Source organism: Rhopalosiphum maidis, chromosome 3 (assembly GCF_003676215.2).
Source record: "Rhopalosiphum maidis isolate BTI-1 chromosome 3, ASM367621v3, whole genome shotgun sequence".
Classification (NCBI taxonomy): domain Eukaryota; kingdom Metazoa; phylum Arthropoda; class Insecta; order Hemiptera; family Aphididae; genus Rhopalosiphum; species Rhopalosiphum maidis.
Genome location: NC_040879.1, coordinates 9,010,972 through 9,034,919, shown reverse-complemented (window position 1 = coordinate 9,034,919; position 23,948 = coordinate 9,010,972). Strand labels below are relative to the sequence as shown.

At 27.6% G+C, this 23,948-nt stretch overlaps 1 protein-coding gene and 2 long non-coding RNA genes across 4 annotated transcripts; 1 reads left to right on the top strand and 2 right to left on the bottom strand.

Annotated features, from left to right (window-relative positions):
• Positions 1 to 5,062: 5,062 nt before the first annotated feature.
• On the top strand, positions 5,063 to 14,112 carry LOC113559704. Its single transcript, XM_026965449.1, has 3 exons — positions 5,063 to 5,082; positions 6,211 to 6,417; positions 13,643 to 14,112. The coding sequence occupies exons 1-3, from the start codon at positions 5,063 to 5,065 to the stop codon at positions 13,767 to 13,769; spliced, it is 354 nt and encodes a 117-aa protein (XP_026821250.1). The 3' UTR covers positions 13,770 to 14,112.
• Positions 14,113 to 20,241: 6,129 nt separating this feature from the next.
• On the bottom strand, positions 20,242 to 21,989 carry LOC113559615. Its single transcript, XR_003406021.1, has 3 exons — positions 21,894 to 21,989; positions 21,024 to 21,180; positions 20,242 to 20,308 (listed from the first exon to the last, which is right to left on the bottom strand). It is a non-coding gene; the product is annotated as an uncharacterized LOC113559615 (long non-coding RNA).
• On the bottom strand, positions 21,983 to 23,782 carry LOC113559617. Of its 2 annotated transcripts, none has more exons than XR_003625220.1 (3): positions 23,631 to 23,782; positions 22,760 to 22,916; positions 21,983 to 22,049 (listed from the first exon to the last, which is right to left on the bottom strand). It is a non-coding gene; the product is annotated as an uncharacterized LOC113559617 (long non-coding RNA). The 2 variants fall into 2 exon arrangements; XR_003625221.1 differs by having other exon boundaries at positions 21,988 to 22,049; positions 22,749 to 22,916.
• Positions 23,783 to 23,948: the final 166 nt, after the last annotated feature.

The following is a 23,948-nucleotide window of genomic DNA, read 5'->3' as shown; positions in this document are numbered from 1 at the left end:
GAAGACACCCGCTTACTTATTATATTATATTTATATAATTCTACTGTACGTGTGTATGCCACTGAACTCCTCCTAAACGGTTGGACCGATTTGAATGGATTATTTTGTATGCGTTTGGGTGACGCCCTGGATGGTTTAGATTCATAAATCAACCCGAAGTTAATTATTAGTGCGCCCCTTCACTGCTTGAGGAACCTCTGTACAAAATTTCAAGTATTTTTAATTATTTAATAATTGTTTGATATTTTTTCTAAGCGGTTGCTAGGATACTAAAAATATCAAAAAATAAAAAAAACAGACATTTTTAAGTGAATATTTTATATAAAGTTGATATGTCGGAAATATCGTCTATACACCAAATCAGAAAACCAAAAATAGTATTTATCCTCACGCTCAATGTTAGCATAAGGCAACCAAACTTAAGACGGGTGCATTTTACAAGGACGACGAAGTGCACGGAGACAGCTAGTTGTTATATAAATTGTAATATGTCCATTGACCATTGGCGCCTACATAGAATGTTAACAAAAACGTCGTCTCTGCGACGCCACTGCAGACTTCGCCAAAATATGTCCCATAATACAACGGTTAATAACGCCCTGCTGAGGTGGTCGATTTTTGAACACACGAAATAATAATGCGATAGATTGTTCCTAAGTATAAATGCGTACCTATACAATATCTACATCTGGCCGTTAGCTTGACATTTTTTCTTAAAAATATATTTTTTACACGAGTAGAAAAAATACAGATTGTTTGATTTTACAGAATCAATACAGATAATATATCCTGGACGTGTATTAAATACACTATCGATTTCTCGTTATTTTATTTTATATTATTTAATTATTTATTATTATGGTATATTATATTGATATTCAGCGGTAATATATTTTATACGTAATCCGCTCCTATTTTAGTGTGCAGTACCGAAATGCATGTGTAATATATGAAATCAAAAAGTGTATAAGTGTATTTACAAAAGTTTTTAGAGTTTTTACTTATGTGCAAATATCTAAGACATATTTTAAAAATTGTAGTATGGTATTGAGTATATCAGAATATCACTACTACAGTAATACAAAAACAGTTATTTTATTCCAGTGGATGAGTGTAGTAACATCTCATATACTCATATATATTATAATATATTGTATGGTACAGTATACCTACAGAATCTTGGCGCCCGATGTTATGTAGACCAGCCAAGTATAATAATAACGTTCCTACAAATGACACCTTTGTATTTTACCTTTTACATTATAAAGATTTATAGACTCGGACGATGGCGACAATAATGATTTTATCTACGGTTCACATCGCACGACGTACGTTCTTATGGATACTCTTTAAAATGGTAGGTAGGTCCTACTAAACACTATTCATTCTGCCGAAATATTATTCGACAGACAATATATTTTTTGAACAAAAGTAACGCAGTACGCAGTACGGCGTCAGGAAGTCGGACATTTGCATCCCCTGTACCATGTACAATATACATAAATTATGTAGACGACACACGTGCACTTGTCGTCTTTTCTGTGTTTCTCGTTTTTTTATTCTACCCTGTACAGCGACAAGTAATATAAATCGTCCTCTGTATAGTTTCTGCTTAGAGAACGCGTGACCGTCTTCATTGTGGGTGGTATTTGTACCATAACTTTTATACGTATTGCATTTTAAGTGTTATTGTTGCTTTCCGTGTTTTATACAGTACCTCACGGCCCCCTTAAGAATTTGACGGGTCGTTTTAGAAATGAAACGAACAGCGGGAAATATATATTGAAATGGGTCGTGTCCAGTGCGTTACAATGGTCATTTTTCTATAAAGCCGAGAAAATGTTCGAATCTCACGTATTACTCTTGACCTTCAGCTTATTATTACCAGGCGGTCGGTGCCGTGTTCTGACTGACCATATGCATGAAGCCCCAGACATGCAATCCCCGAAGAACGTACGATTTTAATAATGTGATAAATAATAAGTTGATAATATTATAAGGTTAATGAAAATAATTTGCGGTTATTGCATAGCGCAAACACAATGAATAAGATATAATTGTCCACCCTAAATTGTTAAAATAGGTCTAAACCAATAAATTATTTAGTTGAGTTATAACTGAGAATTGAAATATTCACGTAATAAAGTGTACTGTGTATTGAGAATACATATAGCGGCAGCTGGCAACGAAATTATGATGTCATGTGTATTTCTTATTAACTATGGCTTGCTAAATAATTGTTGTGAATATTTTTTAATGGTATTTCTGTTTTCATCTCTTTTGATACTAAATGTTGTTGTTTTTTATAGTGTTTTTGTCCTAAATCCTAATATTAAGTAATTAGAATAGGTGCGTATTATGTACATGAATAAATAAAATTTATCGATAACGTTTAATAGCTTGAATCGCACCATCTTGTCACTCTTTTAATAATTTTTCGATTCATATATTTTTTCATTTTTTGATAAATTTAATGTGAAATTGTTCCAAATCGTACGCTTTACATACAATTTTTTTCAAAATCGGTATAAGATAAAGTACCTATAAAATTATAAAATATAAAAATTCGAAATTCCAACAAAAAACTGCGTCGTAGATGATATTATTAGTGTTGTATATGTATGTATATTATAAGCGTATAAATTTATTTTTCTTTCGAACAATCACACATGGGGCCAAACACCACCCTACACCACAAGCATTGTGTGCGGGATTCCTATAACGAGCGAAACACATTTCAAGATTGCTGTGAATAAGTCAAACACCTAGCAATATGTGTATAGGCTTATATACAGTGGGCGCCTGTATTCTTTACATAAAAACATAATAAGTACGACAAAGAATGCCTACCCGAAATAATATATCCGCCCTAACCGATCGGCGCGTCGAAAAATAACAATTATTTTCCAACTGAAATCTAAAATACCTAGCTAAAAATACGACGCAGTAGACATCGTCTTTTACGTTTATACGATCGGGATACGCGTTTCTGGAAAACACATTTATGACCTCCAACGACTTGAGATTTATAAGATTTTACTCAATTCTTTTAGAATCGAAGGATTTTAAAACCATCATAAATTACATTGATAGTCAACGAACTGCGTCGTAGTTTTGGATTTTGAAAAATAAAATATCAACAAAAGGATAAAGGTTCTTCTTTACACATGAATTGACTGTCCGGATAAGGGGATGGTAACAATTTATTATTGACATAAATTAGAAAGTATGTGTTATATAATAACAGTGTGCGAGGACCGGCCTTCGAGAAGCGTATTTGTTCTTTTTTCATTATATATACTCGTAAATATAATAATAATAATATTTTCGTATATAATAGGGTTTCAAAAACCTCTATAGTATTCATCATACAATATTATATTATACCTCTTATTTACTTTGTTTACTTTTAGACTTTAGTACACTTTGACTTAAGGCCCATAACCGGTAATGCTTAGATTAATAGATTATAATATAAATATTAGAAAAAAAAATTATATTATTAATAAAACATAATTACTATTAATACTATGACGATTATTAATTGTGCCGCAACTAGCGTGTGACTGGGGGTGCTCACTGCTTAACATCACCAAGAGTCCTCAATTAATAAATTGGATCCCCGAAATTTATAGAAGTCTTAAGAGGATACCAGCGTAGTATTATAGTTATTTCTCTCTAACCCACGCGCAACATAGCAAATTTTACGTTCACAAAAATGGCTATAACCATATTAATTTCTCGAATTAGAGTGAAATGACTTATTATAGAATTTGAACCATGTTATAGAATAACATTTTATTTTTCACCATATAAGGGCATTCGATTTAAAAGATACCACATTCGTACGTATTGTATTATTGAAACCATTATTTTTGACCGGAAAAATACATTAGAAGACACCCACCTACTTATTATTGTTATATAAATTGTAATAATATGTTCACTGGCGTCTATACAGAATGTTAACAAAAACGTCGTCCCATAATATATCGGTGTTGAAATTACACCTTGCTGAGGTGGTCGATTTTCGAACGCGCGAAATAATAATGCGTATATATACCATATGCCCGTATACATAAATGCGTATACAATACCTACATCCGGCCGTTAGATTGACATTTTTTCTTAAGATATATTTTTTTTTTCAGGTGTAGAAAAAAATATTGACTATTTCATTATACAGAATCATACAAATCATATCATTCAGTATACAGATATATATTGTACGTGTATTAAACACGGTATCGGTTTTTCGTTTAATTTAAAATCATATAAACTATTGTTGTTAATAACGGAATAGAAACATAAAAACGTACCTATTACACTTTTTATATTCTGAAGGTCAGAAATGGTTAATATATAATATGTATACGTTTTAGCTTAGTGCGATTGAGTATAATATATCAATACATTTATATTGTATACATGTTTAAATGTTTTTGTGAGCACGATAATTAGTAGCACCAGACTAATTTTTCAAATTCTAAAAAGCGTTTTGATAATAACCGGGCCAGTGATGAGATAAACCTCTATGAGATCTGAACACTTTCGAACATATCTTCATCTCAAAGTTTACTTTGAACGTATCATAAGTATAACATAAATATTAAATACATTATATATAGGTATCTAGTTATTAGTTATATAGGTAGGTACCTAGTTATTATCAAACCACAAAAAATTGGTAAATATCATATAATATTATTTTTTATGTTAAATATCGTATTGCATAATGTTTTTATTTTGTTTTTTAAGGTACAATTTTTGTTATTTTCTTGTAATTCAAAAAAATATCTGCGGAAACTTAAATAATTCTTAGTTATTAGCTACTTATGATACATAATTAAATTTTTATTTTCTATGAACATTGGCATTTTATATACTTGAATCTATTCACACTGTACGTTTTGCTCAATAACACGCCGGTTTTTGACTTAAGACTAAAAGTTAATAACAGTGGCAGTTTACCATGGCATCAATGGCATATATTATTTTAAGTTTTTCTCTTAAACATTTTTTGAATTATGTAGGTACAAATGACAAATGGCAATAATCGACAATGTTGAATGCAGATTGCAGGTATAGTTTTAGATATGTTAAAGAAGTGTACATAAATAAAATATGTATAATGATTATATTGAATTATAATATTATATTATGTTGTTAGGCGCTTTTTTCCGAATACCGAAGAGCAGACGGTTTTTTATCAACCTTATTCTATATATAGTCGTATAGGTACCTATGAATATATATCATCAATTTTAATATTATATTAATATTTTTTAATGCATTTTATTGAATGAAAAATAACTTATGATAGTTTAAATAATATAATATATACATTATCATCCTCGTGTCTAATCGATATGTTTATCATTTGTAACGTGTCTATACGAAATATGTTTATTGTATTTTGAAAGCATACTTATAGGAGAGTTAGTACCCCAGCAAACACACATAATCTATTATAGCTATACTAAACGTCTATCAGTCTACGCAGACGTCTACAACGTCTACGGTCTATATACACACAAATTTGATGGTATATAACATATTTTAATACAATGTCAGTTAGACGTTATGAAAAATACTTTGAGTAGATAATTTTAAATGTCTATTAGTAGATGATTTTTAGACATTTCATAATAGGCTGTAGACAGACAGTTTTAGACATCTATTGGTTGACGATTTGTAGAGGGTTTTTCTGCATTGTACCTATAATAGACTGTATAGATAGGCAATTATAAACATCTATTATTGGTTAACAATTTGTAACTGTAAACCTGACCTACAGGTGATTTCTGAATAACAACATTTTAAAAGAACGCTTTAAAAGAATATTCTATACACGGTTAGACCATTGAACTATATGATATGTTATCGTATAGTTCAATGGGTTAGACAAAATGTGAACCAATTAATCTGCCAAAGGGGAAATACCACGATAGTATAATATAATATAATAGATAATATTATAATTATCTTTAATAATTGTGGATATAATAACCAAGCGCGATATGATAACGTCGTAGCAGGCCGTTATTTGCCCATTATTTTAGTGATTATATGTTCCGCTTGCACGTACGTGTGTGTAAATAAAGTTTATTATATATATATATATATAGGTATCACCAAGAGTGAAGACTATAGAGATATTTCCAGCCTTAATGATAGGTATTTTATTACTCTATGAACTTTTATCTACAGCGATTGTGGCTCGTCCGAAAAACCCTCGGAAAAACCTTGTGGGCCATGGCGTAGTCGACTAATTAGTCGTGAAAAAATAACCCAATCTGATATGCGTTACCGTCCGGCGTTCGTCATTTCACAGTTGTACCTGTACCTATTTACACTAACAGACAGCAGTTATTTCATTGCGGGCGGAATTTCAACAGTCAACATATTTTGCCATTTGTGAGTACGATAATTAGTTAAATTAAAATCAATTCCGTAGGTTTCGTTCATATATTGAAAATAATTCCAACATTATTATTAGCAGTAACAGTAATAGTAACCTATTGTAATTTGACTAATACTAGTCAGTTCACTATTAGTTCCATTCCAATAACTTCAAACTCAATAAAATATATAATGTAATGAATATAATATTTTTATAATGTATAATATAGTTATTATTATACATAATAATACTCACCAGTTATATTTTTATTTTTATTTGATAATATATGTTGTACATTTTATGTTTAAAGTTTATTTTATTATTTTTATATTGGATCATGATATATAACTTAATAGTTATAAATTAAAATATTGTTATTCCAATATTTTATTTGATGATAAATATATTATATCATTAATCATTATACTTTAAAATGTGTATGCTATATTGCTATATGAATCAATAAATTACCTAGTTTATTAGTACATCAATATCAACATGTATATAAATAGCTTATGTGTTAACACATTTACAATAATCTTAGTTTAATTGTTTGTTTAAGTATCCATATAACACAATAAAAGTAGATCATTTAAATTCTTAGTGTTCTAGTTTTTATATCTACATAATAAGAAAACTAAAAACTCACTCTGTTGTACTGCCATATGGCGGAACAGTGTTAATAGGTTTGTTAGTATAAATAGCTTATAATTAATTTAAATATTTAAATATTTCATTGCTTATTGCAAATAATAATAAATATAGTATTATATTATAGTAATCAATCCATGAATAGTAAAAGTAGGACTAATGATCATTGTAAACCCACACAAAAATTATATATTAATGTCACCAAAAATTATGGCTCTGGAAAATTGTTAATTAAAATACTATTAAATTAAATTATAATCAAAATGCATTTCATACATTAATATAGGTGCTTATGCAAATTTGAGGGTTTAGTTATATTTATTCGGAATGATATTGTATTTCATACACTATAAATATAAATAGTGGATGCTAATTGTCTTTATTCAATAACAAAATAAAATATGGAAGGATTTCAGTTTACAGCTCTCTAAGTGTTAATATAATTACATTTATTGTGAATATAGGCATAACATTATAACTATAACAATGAAGTCAATTTCTACAAACACGTTACACTTATCTTAATAGGTTAGGCTTTAAATAAAATGAAACATATTTTCATACAAGAACTATTCTATCATTATCAGAATCAAAAGACATTTGCCTTAAAATCCAACCATTTCTTATTACCTATCGATTATCGATAATTATCAGTTAATATAATGCATATTAATAAACAATTAAAATAATTTATAATCATTATTTTTAAAAATGTCTAACTCTGTTACCAATACAGGCATAGCTTAAAGGAGATATCGAAAATTATATCTTTAAACACTAATTTATATTCTAATTATTTACTATTTATTTTTGATCAATAATAAAAAAAAAAACTATAATAATATTTTAATTAATATTAATATTTATTTTTATTATAATATATTTTTTATATTTAAAATATGTAAAATAAAATTATAAATCTTCATCTGAATATTATTATTTCTCTCATGAGAGGTAAATTCGCTCTTGGGAAATATGGTATATCAATTAAATAAAGGTAATTCTAAACAACGCATATTCTTCGCAAATTTTTATCCATTTGTATTTATCGTTAAAAAGTATAAAATTATTATCATCAATTGATAATTAAAAAAAAGAGAGAGTTAAAAATTAGGGAAAATAATGATTACTCATTAGTATTAGATAAAATGAAACACATTTTCATACAAGAACTATTCTATCATTATAAGAACAAAAAGACATTTGCCTTAAAATCACACCATTTCTTATTACCTATCTATTATCGTTAATTATTGGTCAATATAACGCATATTAATTAACAATTAAAGTAATTTATCATCTTTATTTTTAAAATTTTCTAACTCTGTATCCAATACCAGGCATAGCTTAAAGGAGATATCAAAAATTATATCTTTAAACAAAAAAAAAAAAAAATAAACTAGTATAATATATTTTTTTATATTTAAAATGTGTAAAATAAAATTGTAAATTTTATCTGATAACTAATTAATATTCAAGATTTAATTTTCTATTTAATACTACAACAATTTGCAAGTTAGTCCAACCTTCGTCTACTCCAGAGACAGGAAATTTATTGAAATAATAAAATATGCATCAAAATATTAAAGAATATATTATAAATATTATTAAACAACAAGAAATCATAGGCCTACATTAATTGTAAATTTAGGGGAGCTAGAAAAATGTATGGTACATGGATGTGAGAAGGTTTTGTCCCCACCCACCTTCCATAGTACTGTAATTACCTATGTTAAAATAATTTTAAATTTGTACACAAATATATAAATAAAAAACTTAAATTAATCATACTTGTATAAATAATAAATAATTCTAGTAATATCTAACTAGGTTTTACCAAAAAAAAAATGATAAAAAATTTAAGAATCGTTTATAAAAAAATTGCAAAAAATTGAGTAGAAAAAAAATAGAAAAAACGTGGTACAGTATAAAAATATACAAAAATAAAAGACAACACAGGATATTAGATGCTAAAGTGGTTTACTATGTTTAATTAATTGGATTTTTACATAAAACAAAAATAAAAAAAATAAAAGGTTATTGTACACATATATATAATTATGTATATATTTTTTTCTTATTTTAATTTTAATATAATATGTTGCTTATTAAATTATGTTATGTTGAATAATTTTTATACTGTAATTTTATTTATCATGCAGTAGTAGTAAATAATATTACAATTGTATTTGTTTATTAGTTTTTTTAAATTTACTATCTATATTTTTAAAATTCTCTAACTGTCTTTCTGCAATACAAGCATAACATAAAGGAGACAGATAATTGTAACTGATATCTTTAATAACAATTATGTATACACTCTGTTTTTGATTAATAAAAAAAACACTTGGTTAATATCTATAATATATTTTGTATCTTAAATGTGTAAATACAATTATAAAATGTAATTACTAATTAATAATTAGTAACAATATTTAATTTTTTATTTAATACTACAAATTTTTGGAATATAACTTATTCATCTATTTTGATGACAAGTTTACAAAAATTTGATAGTAGTCTGTTGTTTAACACCAGAATTTATACTGATAAATTGTTATTGAATTTTTCAATATATCCTGATATATCAAACAATGAAGAGATTAGTATTTCAAAAGACATGAGTTTATAATAAATATATTAAATAATAAGTTAATTTTATCAATTGCATTCCTTATAAGTGCCAATAAAAAAGAAATTATTATCTTCATTTAAAAAAAGATCTCTACATTTATAATTATATCCCCTTATGTACCATACCAATACACATCAATTAAGTAAGTTTTTAATATGTCCTCATTTATGACAAAAAATATTTTTAATAATTATGAATCAAATATATTATTAAACATTAATAAACTCAGTAATCTATTTAAAAGTTAATACAATTTACATTTGTGCATATAGATATTTTAGTCTGAACAACAAAATAGTAGATGTCAAACTATAGGTAATACCATTTCACTAATATTATAAAAAAAATCAATTAGATTTGAACTAAATGTTTTTCCAAATTAAAATTATCCTCAACTACGCATACACTATAAGATAATCAACTAGACTTTATAATATTTTGTATAACATGACATTTAAATTTAAGATACATTGTACATTTACGGTTATTGTTTGCACAAATCTTCCTATGCTTGATCAAAATTAAAGCAATTCATCAACTATATTATAATAATTAATATTATGTATTACTTTTTTAATATTTTTAATATTATTGAAGAATACAATTATCAATTTTTATTATCTTAAGTTATAGTAAGGACAATATTTGTTAAATATTTTTCTATAAAAATTTAAAAACACATATAGAAAGGAGATTTATATTTTTATACAATCAAAATCGGCTATTTTAATATCACAACATGCATATATATGATCAGAAAGTCTACTTAATTTAATATAAACACAGGATCATATTATTATTTCACAGTTGCAATTATTACAAATCAAAAACATTCAAATAAACGTGAGATTTATGAATTATTTTTTAAAATAATAATCTTATTTACAGTTTTATTTGTTTAGTTGTTGTACAATAATTATCATGATTTCATGAAAAAACAATAATTGATAGTAATGATTGAATATATAAAAACTTATATGACTACTTAATTAATAAATTATTATACTTATCCTTCAAATGGTCTTATATTGAGGCGGACTGGGTATCGTGGGCAATTGCCCCTTTGCCACCCTGGCTAGTTTTCTCTTGGTTTTTTACAATTATTTGGAATAACAACAAGACATTGATTGCATTACAAAACCTATGGAAAATTCACAGAAAGGTATCTCATCTTTGCTATGTACATACTTTATTTCAGAGTAATCGGGTAATATCCATCTCTTACACACAACACAACAACCCACTAAATTAAAATATACCCACAGTGTACGAGGTATATCTTGTCTCTTGAATGATATACTACAATTATCCATAAAATTGTACAATGATAAATTTGTTAATGGTTGAACGGCACTTTTTGAATAATCTTCATTTTTTTCTTTATTCGACACATCCAAATAACGACGTATGTACAATTTTTTTTGGCATTTCGTTATGACCATTGGGTTATCTAATAAATTCCATCCAAGATTTTTTCAAAAGATTTTGAGGAATATATAATAATGTATTGTGTTCTAGATTGAAGTATAGTTTCTCAAGTTCTAGAAGACAGTGAGGTATATTTGTCTGAAAAAAAATAAACAATAATTTTCTAATTATTCATAGGATTAAAACAACTAGATATTTAAATTCAGATTTTTTAAATAGTAATATTTTTCATAATTATAACCTGCATGGAAATTGAAATATCATAAAAACTCAAAGTACAAACACAATTATCCATAAAATTGTACATTGATAAATTTGTTAGTGGTTGAACGGTAATTTTTGAATAATCTTCATGTTTTTCTTTATTCGACACATCCAAATAACGACGTAGGTACGATTTTTTTTGGCATTTCGTTAAGACCATTGGGTTATCTAATAAATTCCATCCAAGATTTTTTCAAAAGATTTTGAGGAATATATAATAATGTATTGTGTTCTAGATTGAAGTATACTTTCTCAAGTTCTAGAAGACAGTGAGGTATATATGTCTGAAAAAATAATTAATAATTTTCTAATTATTCATAGGATTAAAACAACTAGATATATAAATTCAACATTTTTAATTGTAATATTTTTCATAGTTATAACTTGCATGGAAATTGAAATATCATAAAAACACAAAGTACAAATACAGAATATATTTTTAAGTTTGTTTGATATTTCACAATTTACTCAAAAATTAAAGGTTACACACTAGATTTGTTCTGTTGACAAAAAATTTGATTTTTACAAGTTAGAAAAATAAAATAAAAATAAGAACCAGTAAATATTGTCATAGTTATTAAAATAATGTTATCATTAGTTGAGATAATAGAATAATGCAGTTAATTATTGAAAACTATTAAAAGATTCCTGGTATAAGTAATAAACATTTTTTTTTTATCAAGTACTTACATAAAATATAAATACAATTTTTATAACTACTTAACTATTTAGATATTCACTTTTTCTTTACGTCATTTATTATATTAATTTTTAAATACATATTATAAATTCCAAGTTCTAAATTAATAATGAAGAATAATATATTTTAGGATTTTACCTAAAATCTCAAAATTAATATATTTTTTAAATAATCTTGTGATGTATATTCCAAAAGACTAGAATCAACTAGTATACTAAAGTAATAACGCTGATTGGATATGAAAGTAGATGGTACTGTTGTACAATTTACATTAAAAATACAATACATTCAAAAGATAATGTAAAACAATATCATGACTATCCACAGCTAATCAATGTATTGGAGAAAGAAATCACAGAACAAAATCACGGTTTATAAAAGTGCATTGTAAATAAGACAGTTAATAGATATAAATTCACAGTATTACCAGTTCATTATATCTTGCAGATGACAAATCTATAGATTTTTCAAGAACATTATTTCAAATGGCAATCTTTTGAGGTCAGTAGAATCTAAATTTAAGTATTTTAATGTATTACAAATTGATGTCATTGATATCCAATTCCAGAAGTTGTCTTGATTAGTAGGTAGCTTACTACCGCGTATGCTTAGCACTTCAATCGGTAAACGGCCAATTTCTACATGAATCGTTGGTAAATCACAGTTTTCCAGCCGAAGTGAAGTCAAACGTGTCATGTTCATTATACGCTTATCAAAACTATCAAGAGCTATACACTGGAGAGCTGTTGGATCAAAACAGTTAATAATGCGTTCCCGTAATTCATTGACCATAATTTTTCTTTCATCAGCCATAATTTTAATTATATCGTTCAAAAAGTTGATGTCAAGTGATTCTATTAGTAATAGTTTATTGGGTTTTTTGAACTCCAATTCTAACTTTCCACAGTTAAAATTTGCGTGGTACACAAATTTCAACATAGTGAAGTTGAAGTAGATCATACGTGGATCGGTAAAACAAATAGTGTTATTATTTATTGTTTGTGTCGTTACTCGCGTTTTGAAAGCACGTGCATTCGACTCCTTTAATTCTAAATTTTAGATTAAATATAAAATATAATAAAATATTGTACATTTTTTTGGAAGAATAAATCAGTCAAATGTTGTCCTGGATAGGTTTTTTTTCAGTTTACATTTTATTCAAATTGCATATGCTGATTTTAATATTAATTTTTTAATTTAAATATATGTGCAAAAGATTTTTGAATTATTATATATTTTTAAATAGATAATGATATATAAAATTAAGTAGGTAAGCTAGGTGTAATTGACTTTCGCTAAGTTCATGCCATCCATGGACCTCCTTTTTCTTATTGGGCTGAGTCGCATCAAAGTATTTGTTATTTTTAGCAAATGGTTCGACGGGATCCCAGGCTTTAGGGGTATTTTCAAAATCTAGGTCCCTGTACCCCGCCGTTGTTGTTGGATCTGAATGCCAGCCGCACCTATTCTTCCTTGAACTTTCACCCATCGCTTATAAATATATTCATTAATTGACATAATTTGTTTTTATGAAGTGATATACAATAATATTGGATATTAGCCCAGGAGACTACCGGAGCTCCGTGCGAACGGAAATTATATTTGGTGAACTACCCTCCGACCTTTCTGCTCAACCCATTGATCGGTCAGCCCATACAACCACCCTCGCCGAACAGTACTGCGAATAAATTCATACATGCGCACAAGGTCAAACACTCGCACCAACACACATACATTTACACGGAGGAGTTTCGGCGGTGGCGACGGTGCGTTGGATGCCCGAAACCGGATTCCTGGACGACAAACGTCGAATGTGTACTTGGTATATCAAATATGAAAACATACGATGTATTCAAAAATATATATTTCAATAAAATGGAACGCGTGTACCCCTTCTCGATGCATGACTGTAAAGCGTTCACACGAATTGTCTAATATATATTATATATTATAATAAGATTATATTATATAATTCAATATTATGACTGGAAAATGTAGAGTTTAGCACCCTCGGATTTTTTTTTCATTGAAATTGCGACTATGATCGTCTAGTAAAAACAATAAAATATATTTTTCAAACGGTATTTTCTAAATATCGTTTCGAAATGTTTCAATGATTCAATTTATTGTATATTTATGTGCCTATATATATTACATTATTTACGATCGCGTTTAAAATCTCTTTACCTGTAGGTACCAACTTTTTTTTTATTATTATTTAATCACGGTATAAATTAAAGTATTTCTGGAAGGTGTTAGGTCGTTACGTCGTGTGATATAGTAAGAACGCAAAATGACCAAAAAATTTATTTTTCCATAAGATCTTTATACCATACATAAGTAAACTAATTTTATTATTTATTATGGCTTTATATTGATATGCAACGGTAATATATTTTATACGTAATCCGCTCCTATTTTAGCATGTATTACCGAAATGCGTGTGTTGTAATGTATTAACTAAAAAAGTGTATACGTATATTTACAAAAGTTTTTAGAATTTTTACTTTTGTGCAAAACAAAATGTGCAAATATATAAGACATGTAGTAAAAATTGTAATATGGTATTAAGTATATTACAATATCACTATACTATAGTATTATTACAAAAACAGTTCTTTTATTCCAGTGGATAAATATAGTAACATCTCATGTACTCATATATACCTATTATGTATTGTATGGTGCGCAGTATACCGACAGAATCTTGGCGCCCGATGTTATGTAGACCCGCCAAGTACAAAAACAATGACGTACCTACAAATGACACTTTTGTATTTTACCTTTTGCATTATAAGGATTTATAGACTCGGACGATGGCGACAATAATGATTTTATCTACGGTTCACATCGCACGACGTACGTTCTTATGGAAACCTTTTTTAAATGGCAGGTAGGTCCTACGTATCAATATTCATTCTACGACGTGCCGACAATATATTTTTTGAACAAAAGTAACGCAGTACGCAGTACGGCGTCAGAAAGTCGGTCATTTGGATCCCCGCGGAAACACGTGCACTGCAAGATCTTGTCTTCTTCATTGTGTTTCTCGTTCCTTTATTCTACCCTATTCAGTGATAAGTAATATAAATCGTCCTCTGTATAGTTTCTGAGTATAGAACGTGTGACCGTTTTCTTTGTGGGTGGTATTTGTACTATAGCTTTTATGCGTATGGCATTTTAGGTGTATTATTGCTTTCCGTGTTTTATACAGTGCAGTACTGCCCACTAAGAATGGTGACCGACGGGTCGTTTTAGAAATGAAACGATCTACAGGAAATATATATTGAAAAGGGTCGTGTCCAGTGCGTTACAATGGTTATTTTTCCATTAAGCCGAGATAATATTCGGATCCTCACGTACTGCTCTCGACCTTCGATTTAAATGTTGGGGGTATGGGACCGTCTTCTTTATCGAATACCGTTTATAATTTATAATAATACGTTGATTCTAAACTTACGTCTTTCAATTTAGACCAAGCAGGTGTTTTATTGAAAATCATAAAACCTTATATATTTATTTATTTCTATATAAGGCTATACAGAATGATCGAATTTTTAATTTTACAAAATCTATATGTATCACAAATCGTATACCAAACGATCCAATAAATAATTTACAAAACACGAATAAATTTTAATGAAATATTTAAAAAATGTATATTATAGGTCGTATCATACATATTATTATGTATGATACAGAGGTTAATTGATGTGCAATATTTTTATTTGATATTATATAATATTATTTATGGGTATATTTATAATTTTTTTCGAATAATTCGTTTTTAAAATGTATTAATAAACTCTTAAATACTCTTCACTATAAATCAATCTAGGTTCTAGATGCATCATGATAATATGTATTAAAAAAAAAATCAAAATGTGTTGTCTGTTTGTAGAACATGAATATAACACAACAGCATATTCTTATGACGAATTTTAGTATTTCGAACAGTACATTTTCAGCATGTGTTGTCTTTTACTCCATAGGTATACGTTGTTACATAAATATTAAATTTAGCACTGTTTAAAAGGCCAAATGTAAATTGGGCCTGAGGTTACCTTTTTTGCGTTAAATTCGGCCCGGAAATTTAAGATAAAAAAAAGGTTTGTTGTATACTCAGCTCGATAATTTTGACCAATAAAATATAATAAGCAAGACATAATTTGATCTGCAAATAGGTAATAAATAACGTACCATATATCTTATGGTGAACAATTTGTTGTTTGCGAATGTTAAAATCTATTTAAACGTTGAGACAAATAATTTCATTTTCATATTTAACAACGTTCCAGTAATGTTAACACAGTCGTGACGATGGCACACATAATTGAGTCCCAACGTGGACAACCACTGTTAGTTTTAAAACATTTTAAATATTCTAAAGTAACTCGTACGTTAGTTTCAGGTGAAATAAAGTGGCGATTTTGTCACTTTTTTAATAATTTTTCGATTTATATATTTTTTTTGTTTTTTGATAAATTCAATGTGAAATTGTTCCAAATCGTGTGCTTTACATACAATTTTTTTCAAAATAGGTATAAGATAAAGTATAAAATAATAAAATATAGAAATTCGAAATTGCAACGAAAAACTGCGTCGTAAATGATATTATTAGTGTTGTATCTTGTATATATATGTACATAATAAGCGTATAAATTTATTTTTCTTTCGAACAAACACCACTCCACACCCAAGCATTGTGTGCGGGATTCCTATAACAAGCGAAACACATTTCAAGACTGCTGTGAATAGGTCAAACACCTTGCAATATGTGTATGGATATTATATACAGCGTGCGCCTGTATTCTTCACATAAAAACATAATACCACAAAAGTTTTAATGCGCAGTAGAGATCGGCGGTTGCCTTTGATGAGAAAAAAATGCCTATATAATATATATCCTTATATATCCGCCCTGACCGAGCGGCACGTTGAAAAATAACAATTATTTTCCAACTCAAATCTAAAATACCTAAAAATACGACACTAGACATCGTCCTTTACGTTTATAATATTCAATATCCACATAATAATAATTGAAAACGATCGGAATACGCGTTTCTAGAAAACACATTTATGACCCCCTAATATTATTAAAATTATTTTAATTTTATTTCATAATATATTAGTGTTATATGTTCATTCTGATTAAAACATTTAAAAAAAATGTATTATTTAATGAAAATGAAAATTTAAACGATAATTAAATGTTTCAAGTTTCTTACGATTAATTACAAAATAACGAAAACCATTAGAGGTAAAATCGTTATTATATTTATAAATATATATCCAATTTCGTCATAATGTAAACTTCGATCATATTTTGCATTCATAAAAAAATAATCTATTTATATTATGAACTTTCTTAAAATTTTAATTCAAAGATTAATATATTTCTAAGTTAAAATTAGATTCCAAAATCAATTTTTATCTGCAAAATTATTAGTATAATATCTGAGGATTGGCAAAAAAATCAAACGTGTACAAAATTCAAGTCTTTTCGAATTTTACTCTAAAAAATATCAGTAACACTCCTTTTATGTCTCTAATTTAACCCTCCACCAAAATTTAGGTATCCAACCTGTTAAAACTGAAACGGAATTATTCTACAAACGGTTTTATGCGGAACTAGAAAATTAAATTCTATTAGACATAAAAATGATATTCTTAGTCTCTCAAAATATGCTGTATTTTTTTATAATTTCTAGCTATATACCTGACTACATTAAGAACTATTTCTTATAAGAAGCTTATTATTATGATGGAAAATAAGATCATTGTTGGAGCACTATTACGTTACTGTTTCATTGAAATACTATTTTAAAATGATGTCTACGTAATTTCAAAAAACGATTATTGTACTTTTTAATCATTCGGATCTTAGGAAATTGTTTTAGAATATATAACTACAGTCATCAACTACAAACCGCTACATATGGAATTATAAAAATGCTTTAGATGTTCAAGTTTTAACAAACATAATGTAATATAATGTGTTTATAAACATTGTATACTTAGATTTACTCATATAGAAAACCTGAGAAGAACTTTGGTTCCTTAGCTACAATATACTATTTATCCCTTAGTTATATGGCATCCCATGGAAACATGTAAATATAGCCCCATATAAAAATATACAACACGCTTTAATGTTCCAATGTGTACAGTTATACAAATATAGAGTACATAATATATAATAAATTAGTTTATAGTAGTAAAGATATTAGGAATTGGTAAATTAAGATAATATAAAAGTAATCTTATTCTAATACTTATTATTATATTAAAAAAATAAATAATTAATTCAATAATAATTCCAGTACACACTTTATAGTACTAAACAATTACATAATAGATATATAGATATATATTCATATAAAATATATATTATGGTAAGTACAGCGTAAAATTAATAAAAATTATTAATTATAATTTATGATTTATCAGAGAAAAGTATTATTTAGAAATACATTTTTTTTCAATCATAACAAATGTATTTCAAAAATAATAATTGTATCATTGGATATTTTATTGTGGTCAAAAGTAATAGTAATTGTTTTACGATAAAGATGGATTTAGTATAACTTACAAATTTCTATAACTATTTGTTTTGTACTATTTTTTAAGTATTGTTAAATGTTATAAAGGATAGTACATTTTGACAAATGTTAATCAATGACAGTTTCTAAGTTTCTACATGATAAATTTGACTAAACTAGGTAGAGTAGTTCCAAATTGGAAATTAAAACATTTTTGTTAAAATAATATTTAAAAAAAATTTCCTCTCATAGCACTTTTTAAGATGCAACGTAATTCATGTTTTAATATTTCGGATTATTGCTCCTATATGTCACAAATGATACAATAATTGCTTTGATATTAGTTAGGTATTATTTTTGATAGATAAATTAAGATAATATGAAAAGTCTATACATTTTTAGTGTCAGATAAATTCAGTTGTAGACAATTGAAAAATATTATGGATATTGGATACAATAATTTATTGTACTACCACAAAATGTTGTACTAAAGCAGTAACGCTAGTATTGTCAATAATAACTATAAGAAAATACTGGATTAAATTATAGTATGATTTTATATTGTATATAATATAAATGATATAATATATAATATTTCATTAAAATTAAATCAATAAATTACATACTTTTGAGACAATTGCGCTTTAGGCTTCTCTTTGGTAGGTAAGTACAGCTATACGAAATAGATAAACCCAATAAACATTAAATACTCGATGAACTTAAATGACGATGCAGAACACACAAGAAGCAACGAGCAAACGAATGCAATTAGCGTGCTCGGCATACTATGAATGATCAGTGTTACTGCTACCTAGAAAAATATCTTCAGTTAAACGAGTGTAACAGATGGAGTTTAAAGTGCCATACTAAGCTACTCTACGTGGAGAAAGATAAAATATATACGACAATCGTTCCGAAGACAACACTTAAAAATTCATAGTTGGGTACAAACAAACCTGAATTATTAGGCAAATTACATTCTAAACATCACAAAATTTCAGATAGTATTCAATTGACGGGCATGAGACTATTATAAAAAAAAATACTACAATGTTCAAACACTTTTGAATATCATAAACTAATAATATGTGATAAGGAGAAATAATTTGGTAAGACATTAGTATATATTGCAAATATAAGTGTAGGATACGTTTATTGTCAAGAGCAACTGACGGAATACAAAAGTACAAATATTTTAAACAACAGCTAATGGCTATAGAATGACATAACCATTTAACATACAAAATTCTGATCTTATCGTAATTACAACATATTATAGAAGAGTCTATTCCTTAAATAGGATTTACACTGAGTACATTAAAAAAATATGAAAAAATATCAATTTAAATACAGTATCCGAGCCGCATTAACCTTCAATGATAGACACTAAATGTAATTAATAGTGAATTTTAAAATATTTAAATAGCTAAGATCAATTCCTATGATGGATAATTACATGGCAATGGAGTTTTATGAACATTCTTTAGATTTGTAAAATTTAATTTATGATAGTACCGTCAACTTACAGACAACAGTCATTACATTTAACATTGGAATAAATCATGAGTGAATGTTAGTATATTGTCGTAGGTCATCGTCACTGTAGAGTATGACTATCTTCCCAGTGTTGTACATGCAATTAGCGTGCTCGGCATACTATGAATGATCAGGGTTGCTGCTACCTAGAAAAATATCATCAGTTAAACGAGTGTAACAGATGGAGTATAAAGTGTCATACTAAGCTACTCTACGTGGAGAAAGATAAAATATATACGACAATCGTTCCGAAGACAACACTTAAAAATTCATAGTTGGGTACAAACAAACCTGAATTATTAGGCAAATTACATTCTAAACATCACAAAATTTCAGATAGTATTCAATTGATGGGCATGAGACTATTATAAAAAAAAATACTACAATGTTCAAACACTTTTGAATATCATAAACTAATAATATGTGATAAGGAGAAATAATTTTGATAAGACATTAGTATATATTGCAAATATAAGTGTAGGATTCGTTTATTGTCAAGAGCAACTGACGGAATACAAAAGTACAAATATTTTAAACAACAGCTAATGGCTATAGAATGACATAACCATTTAACATACAAAATTCTGATCTTATCGTAATTACAACATATTATAGAAGAGTCTATTCCTTAAATAGGATTTACACTGAGTACATTAAAAAATGTGAAAAAATATCAATTTAAATACAGTATCCGAGCCGCTTTAACCTTCAATGATAGACACTAAATGTAATTATAGTGGATTTTAAAATATTTAAAATAGCTAAGATCAATTCCTATGATGGAAAATTACATGGCAATGGAGTTTTATGAACATTCTTTAGATTTGTAAAATTTAATTTATGATAGTACCGTCAACTTACAGACAACAGTCATTACATTTAACATTGGAATAAATCATGAGTGAATGTTAGTATATTGTCGTAGGTCATCGTCACTGTAGAGTATGACTATCTTCCCAAGTGTTGTACATGCAATTAGCGTGCTCGGCATACTATGAATGATCAGTGTTGCTGCTACCTAGAAGAATATCATCAGTTAAACGAGTGTAACAGATGGAGTTTAAAGTGTCATACTAAGCTACTCTACGTGGAGAAAGATAAAATATATACGACAATCGTTCCGAAGACAACACTTAAAAATTCATAGTTGGGTACAAACAAACCTGAATTATTAGGCAAATTACATTCTAAACATCACAAAATTTCAGATAGTATTCAATTGACAGGGCATGAGACTATTATAAAAAAAATACTACAATGTTCAAACACTTTTGAATATCATAAACTAATAATATGTGATAAGGAGAAATAATTTGATAAGACATTAGTATATATTGCAAATATAAGTGTAGGATTCGTTTATTGTCAAGAGCAACTGACGGAATACAAAAGTACAAATATTTTAAACAGCAGCTAATGGCTATAGAATGAAATAACCATCTAACATACAAAATTCTGATCTAATCGTAATTACAACATATTATAGAAGAGTCTATTCCTTAATAGGATTTACACTGAGTACATTAAAAAATATGAAAAAATATCAATTTAAATACAGTATCCGAGCCGCTTAAACCTTCAATGATAGACACTAAATGTAATTAATAGTGAATTTTAAAATATTTAAATAGCTAAGATCAATTCCTATGATGGAAAATTACATGGCAATGGAGTTTTATGAACATTCTTTAGATTTGTAAAATTTAATTTATGATAGTACCGTCAACTTACAGACAACAGTCATTACATTTAACATTGGAATAAATCATGAGTGAATGTTAGTATATTGTCGTAGGTCATCGTCACTGTAGAGTATGACTATCTTCCAAGTGTTGTACATGCAATTAGCGTGCTCGGCATACTATGAATGATCAGTGTTGCTGCTACCTAGAAGAATATCATCAGTTAAACGAGTGTAACAGATGGAGTTTAAAGTGTCATACTAAGCTACTCTACGTGGAGAAAGATAAAATATATACGACAATCGTTCCGAAGACAACACTTAAAAATTCATAGTTGGGTACAAACAAACCTGATTATTAGGCAAATTACATTCTAAACATCACAAAATTTCAGATAGTATTCAATTGACGGGCATGAGACTATTATAAAAAAAATACTACATGTTCAAACACTTTTGAATATCATAAACTAATAATATGTGATAAGGAGAAATAATTTTGATAAGACATTAGTATATATTGCAAATATAGTGTAGGATTCGTTTATTGTCAAGAGCAACTGACGAATACAAAGTACAAATATTTTAAACAACAGCTAATGGCTATAGAATGACATAACCATTTAACATACAAAATTCTGATCTTATCGTAATTACAACATATTATAGAAGAGTCTATTCCTTAAATAGGATTTACACTGAGTACATTAAAAAAATGTGAAAAAATATCAATTTAAATACAGTATCCGAGCCGCTTTAACCTTCAATGATAGACACTAAATGTAATTAATAGTGGATTTTAAAATATTTAAATAGCTAAGATCAATTCCTATGATGGAAAATTACATGGCAATGGAGTTTTATGAACATTCTTTAGATTTGTAAAATTTAATTTATGATAGTACCGTCAACTTACAGACAACAGTCATTACATTTAACATTGGAATAAATCATGAGTGAATGTTAGTATATTGTCGTAGGTCATCGTCACTGTAGAGTATGACTATCTTCCCAAGTGTTGTACATGCAATTAGCGTGCTCGGCATACTATGAATGATCAGTGTTGCTGCTACCTAGAAAAATATCATCAGTTAAACGAGTGTAACAGATGGAGTTTAAAGTGTCATACTAAGCTACTCTACGTGGAGAAAGATAAAATATATACGACAATCGTTCCGAAGACAACACTTAAAAATTCATAGTTGGGTACAAACAAACCTGAATTATTAGGCAAATTACATTCTAAACATCACAAAATTTCAGATAGTATTCAATTGACGGGCATGAGACTATTATAAAAAAAATACTACAATGTTCAAACACTTTTGAATATCATAAACTAATAATATGTGATAAGGAGAAATAATTTTGATAAGACATTAGTATATATTGCAAATATAAGTGTAGGATTCGTTTATTGTCAAGCAACTAACGGAATACAAAAGTAAACAAATATTTTAAACAACAGCTAATGGCTATAGAATGACATAACCATTTAACATACAAATTCTGATCTTATCGTAATTACAACATATTATAGAAGAGTCTATTCCTTAAATAGGATTTACACTGAGTACATTAAAAAAATGTGAAAAAATATCAATTTAAATACAGTATCCGAGCCGCTTTAACCTTCAATGATAGACACTAAATGTAATTAATAGTGAATTTTAAAATATTTAAATAGCTAAGATCAATTCCTATGATGGAAAATTACATGGCAATGGAGTTTTATGAACATTCTTTAGATTTGTAAAATTTAATTTATGATAGTACCGTCAACTTACAGACAACAGTCATTACATTTAACATTGGAATAAATCATGAGTGAATGTTAGTATATTGTCGTAGGTCATCGTCACTGTAGAGTATGACTATCTTCCCAAGTGTTGTACATGCAATTAGCGTGCTCGGCATACTATGAATGATCAGTGTTGCTGCTACCTAGAAAAATATCATCAGTTAAACGAGTGTAACAGATGGAGTTTAAAGTGTCATACTAAGCTACTCTACGTGGAGAAAGATAAAATATACGACAATCGTTCCGAAGACAACACTTAAAAATTCATAGTTGGGTACAAACAAACCTGAATTATTAGGCAAAT

Coding starts and splice junctions, on each gene's coding strand:
- LOC113559704 (XM_026965449.1), top strand. CDS start 5,063: ATGTTGAATGCAGATTGCAG. Junction 5,083..6,210: donor ATGTTGAATGCAGATTGCAG/GTATAGTTTTAG, acceptor TTTTATCTACAG/CGATTGTGGCTCGTCCGAAA. Junction 6,418..13,642: donor GTCAACATATTTTGCCATTT/GTGAGTACGATA, acceptor ATTGGATATTAG/CCCAGGAGACTACCGGAGCT.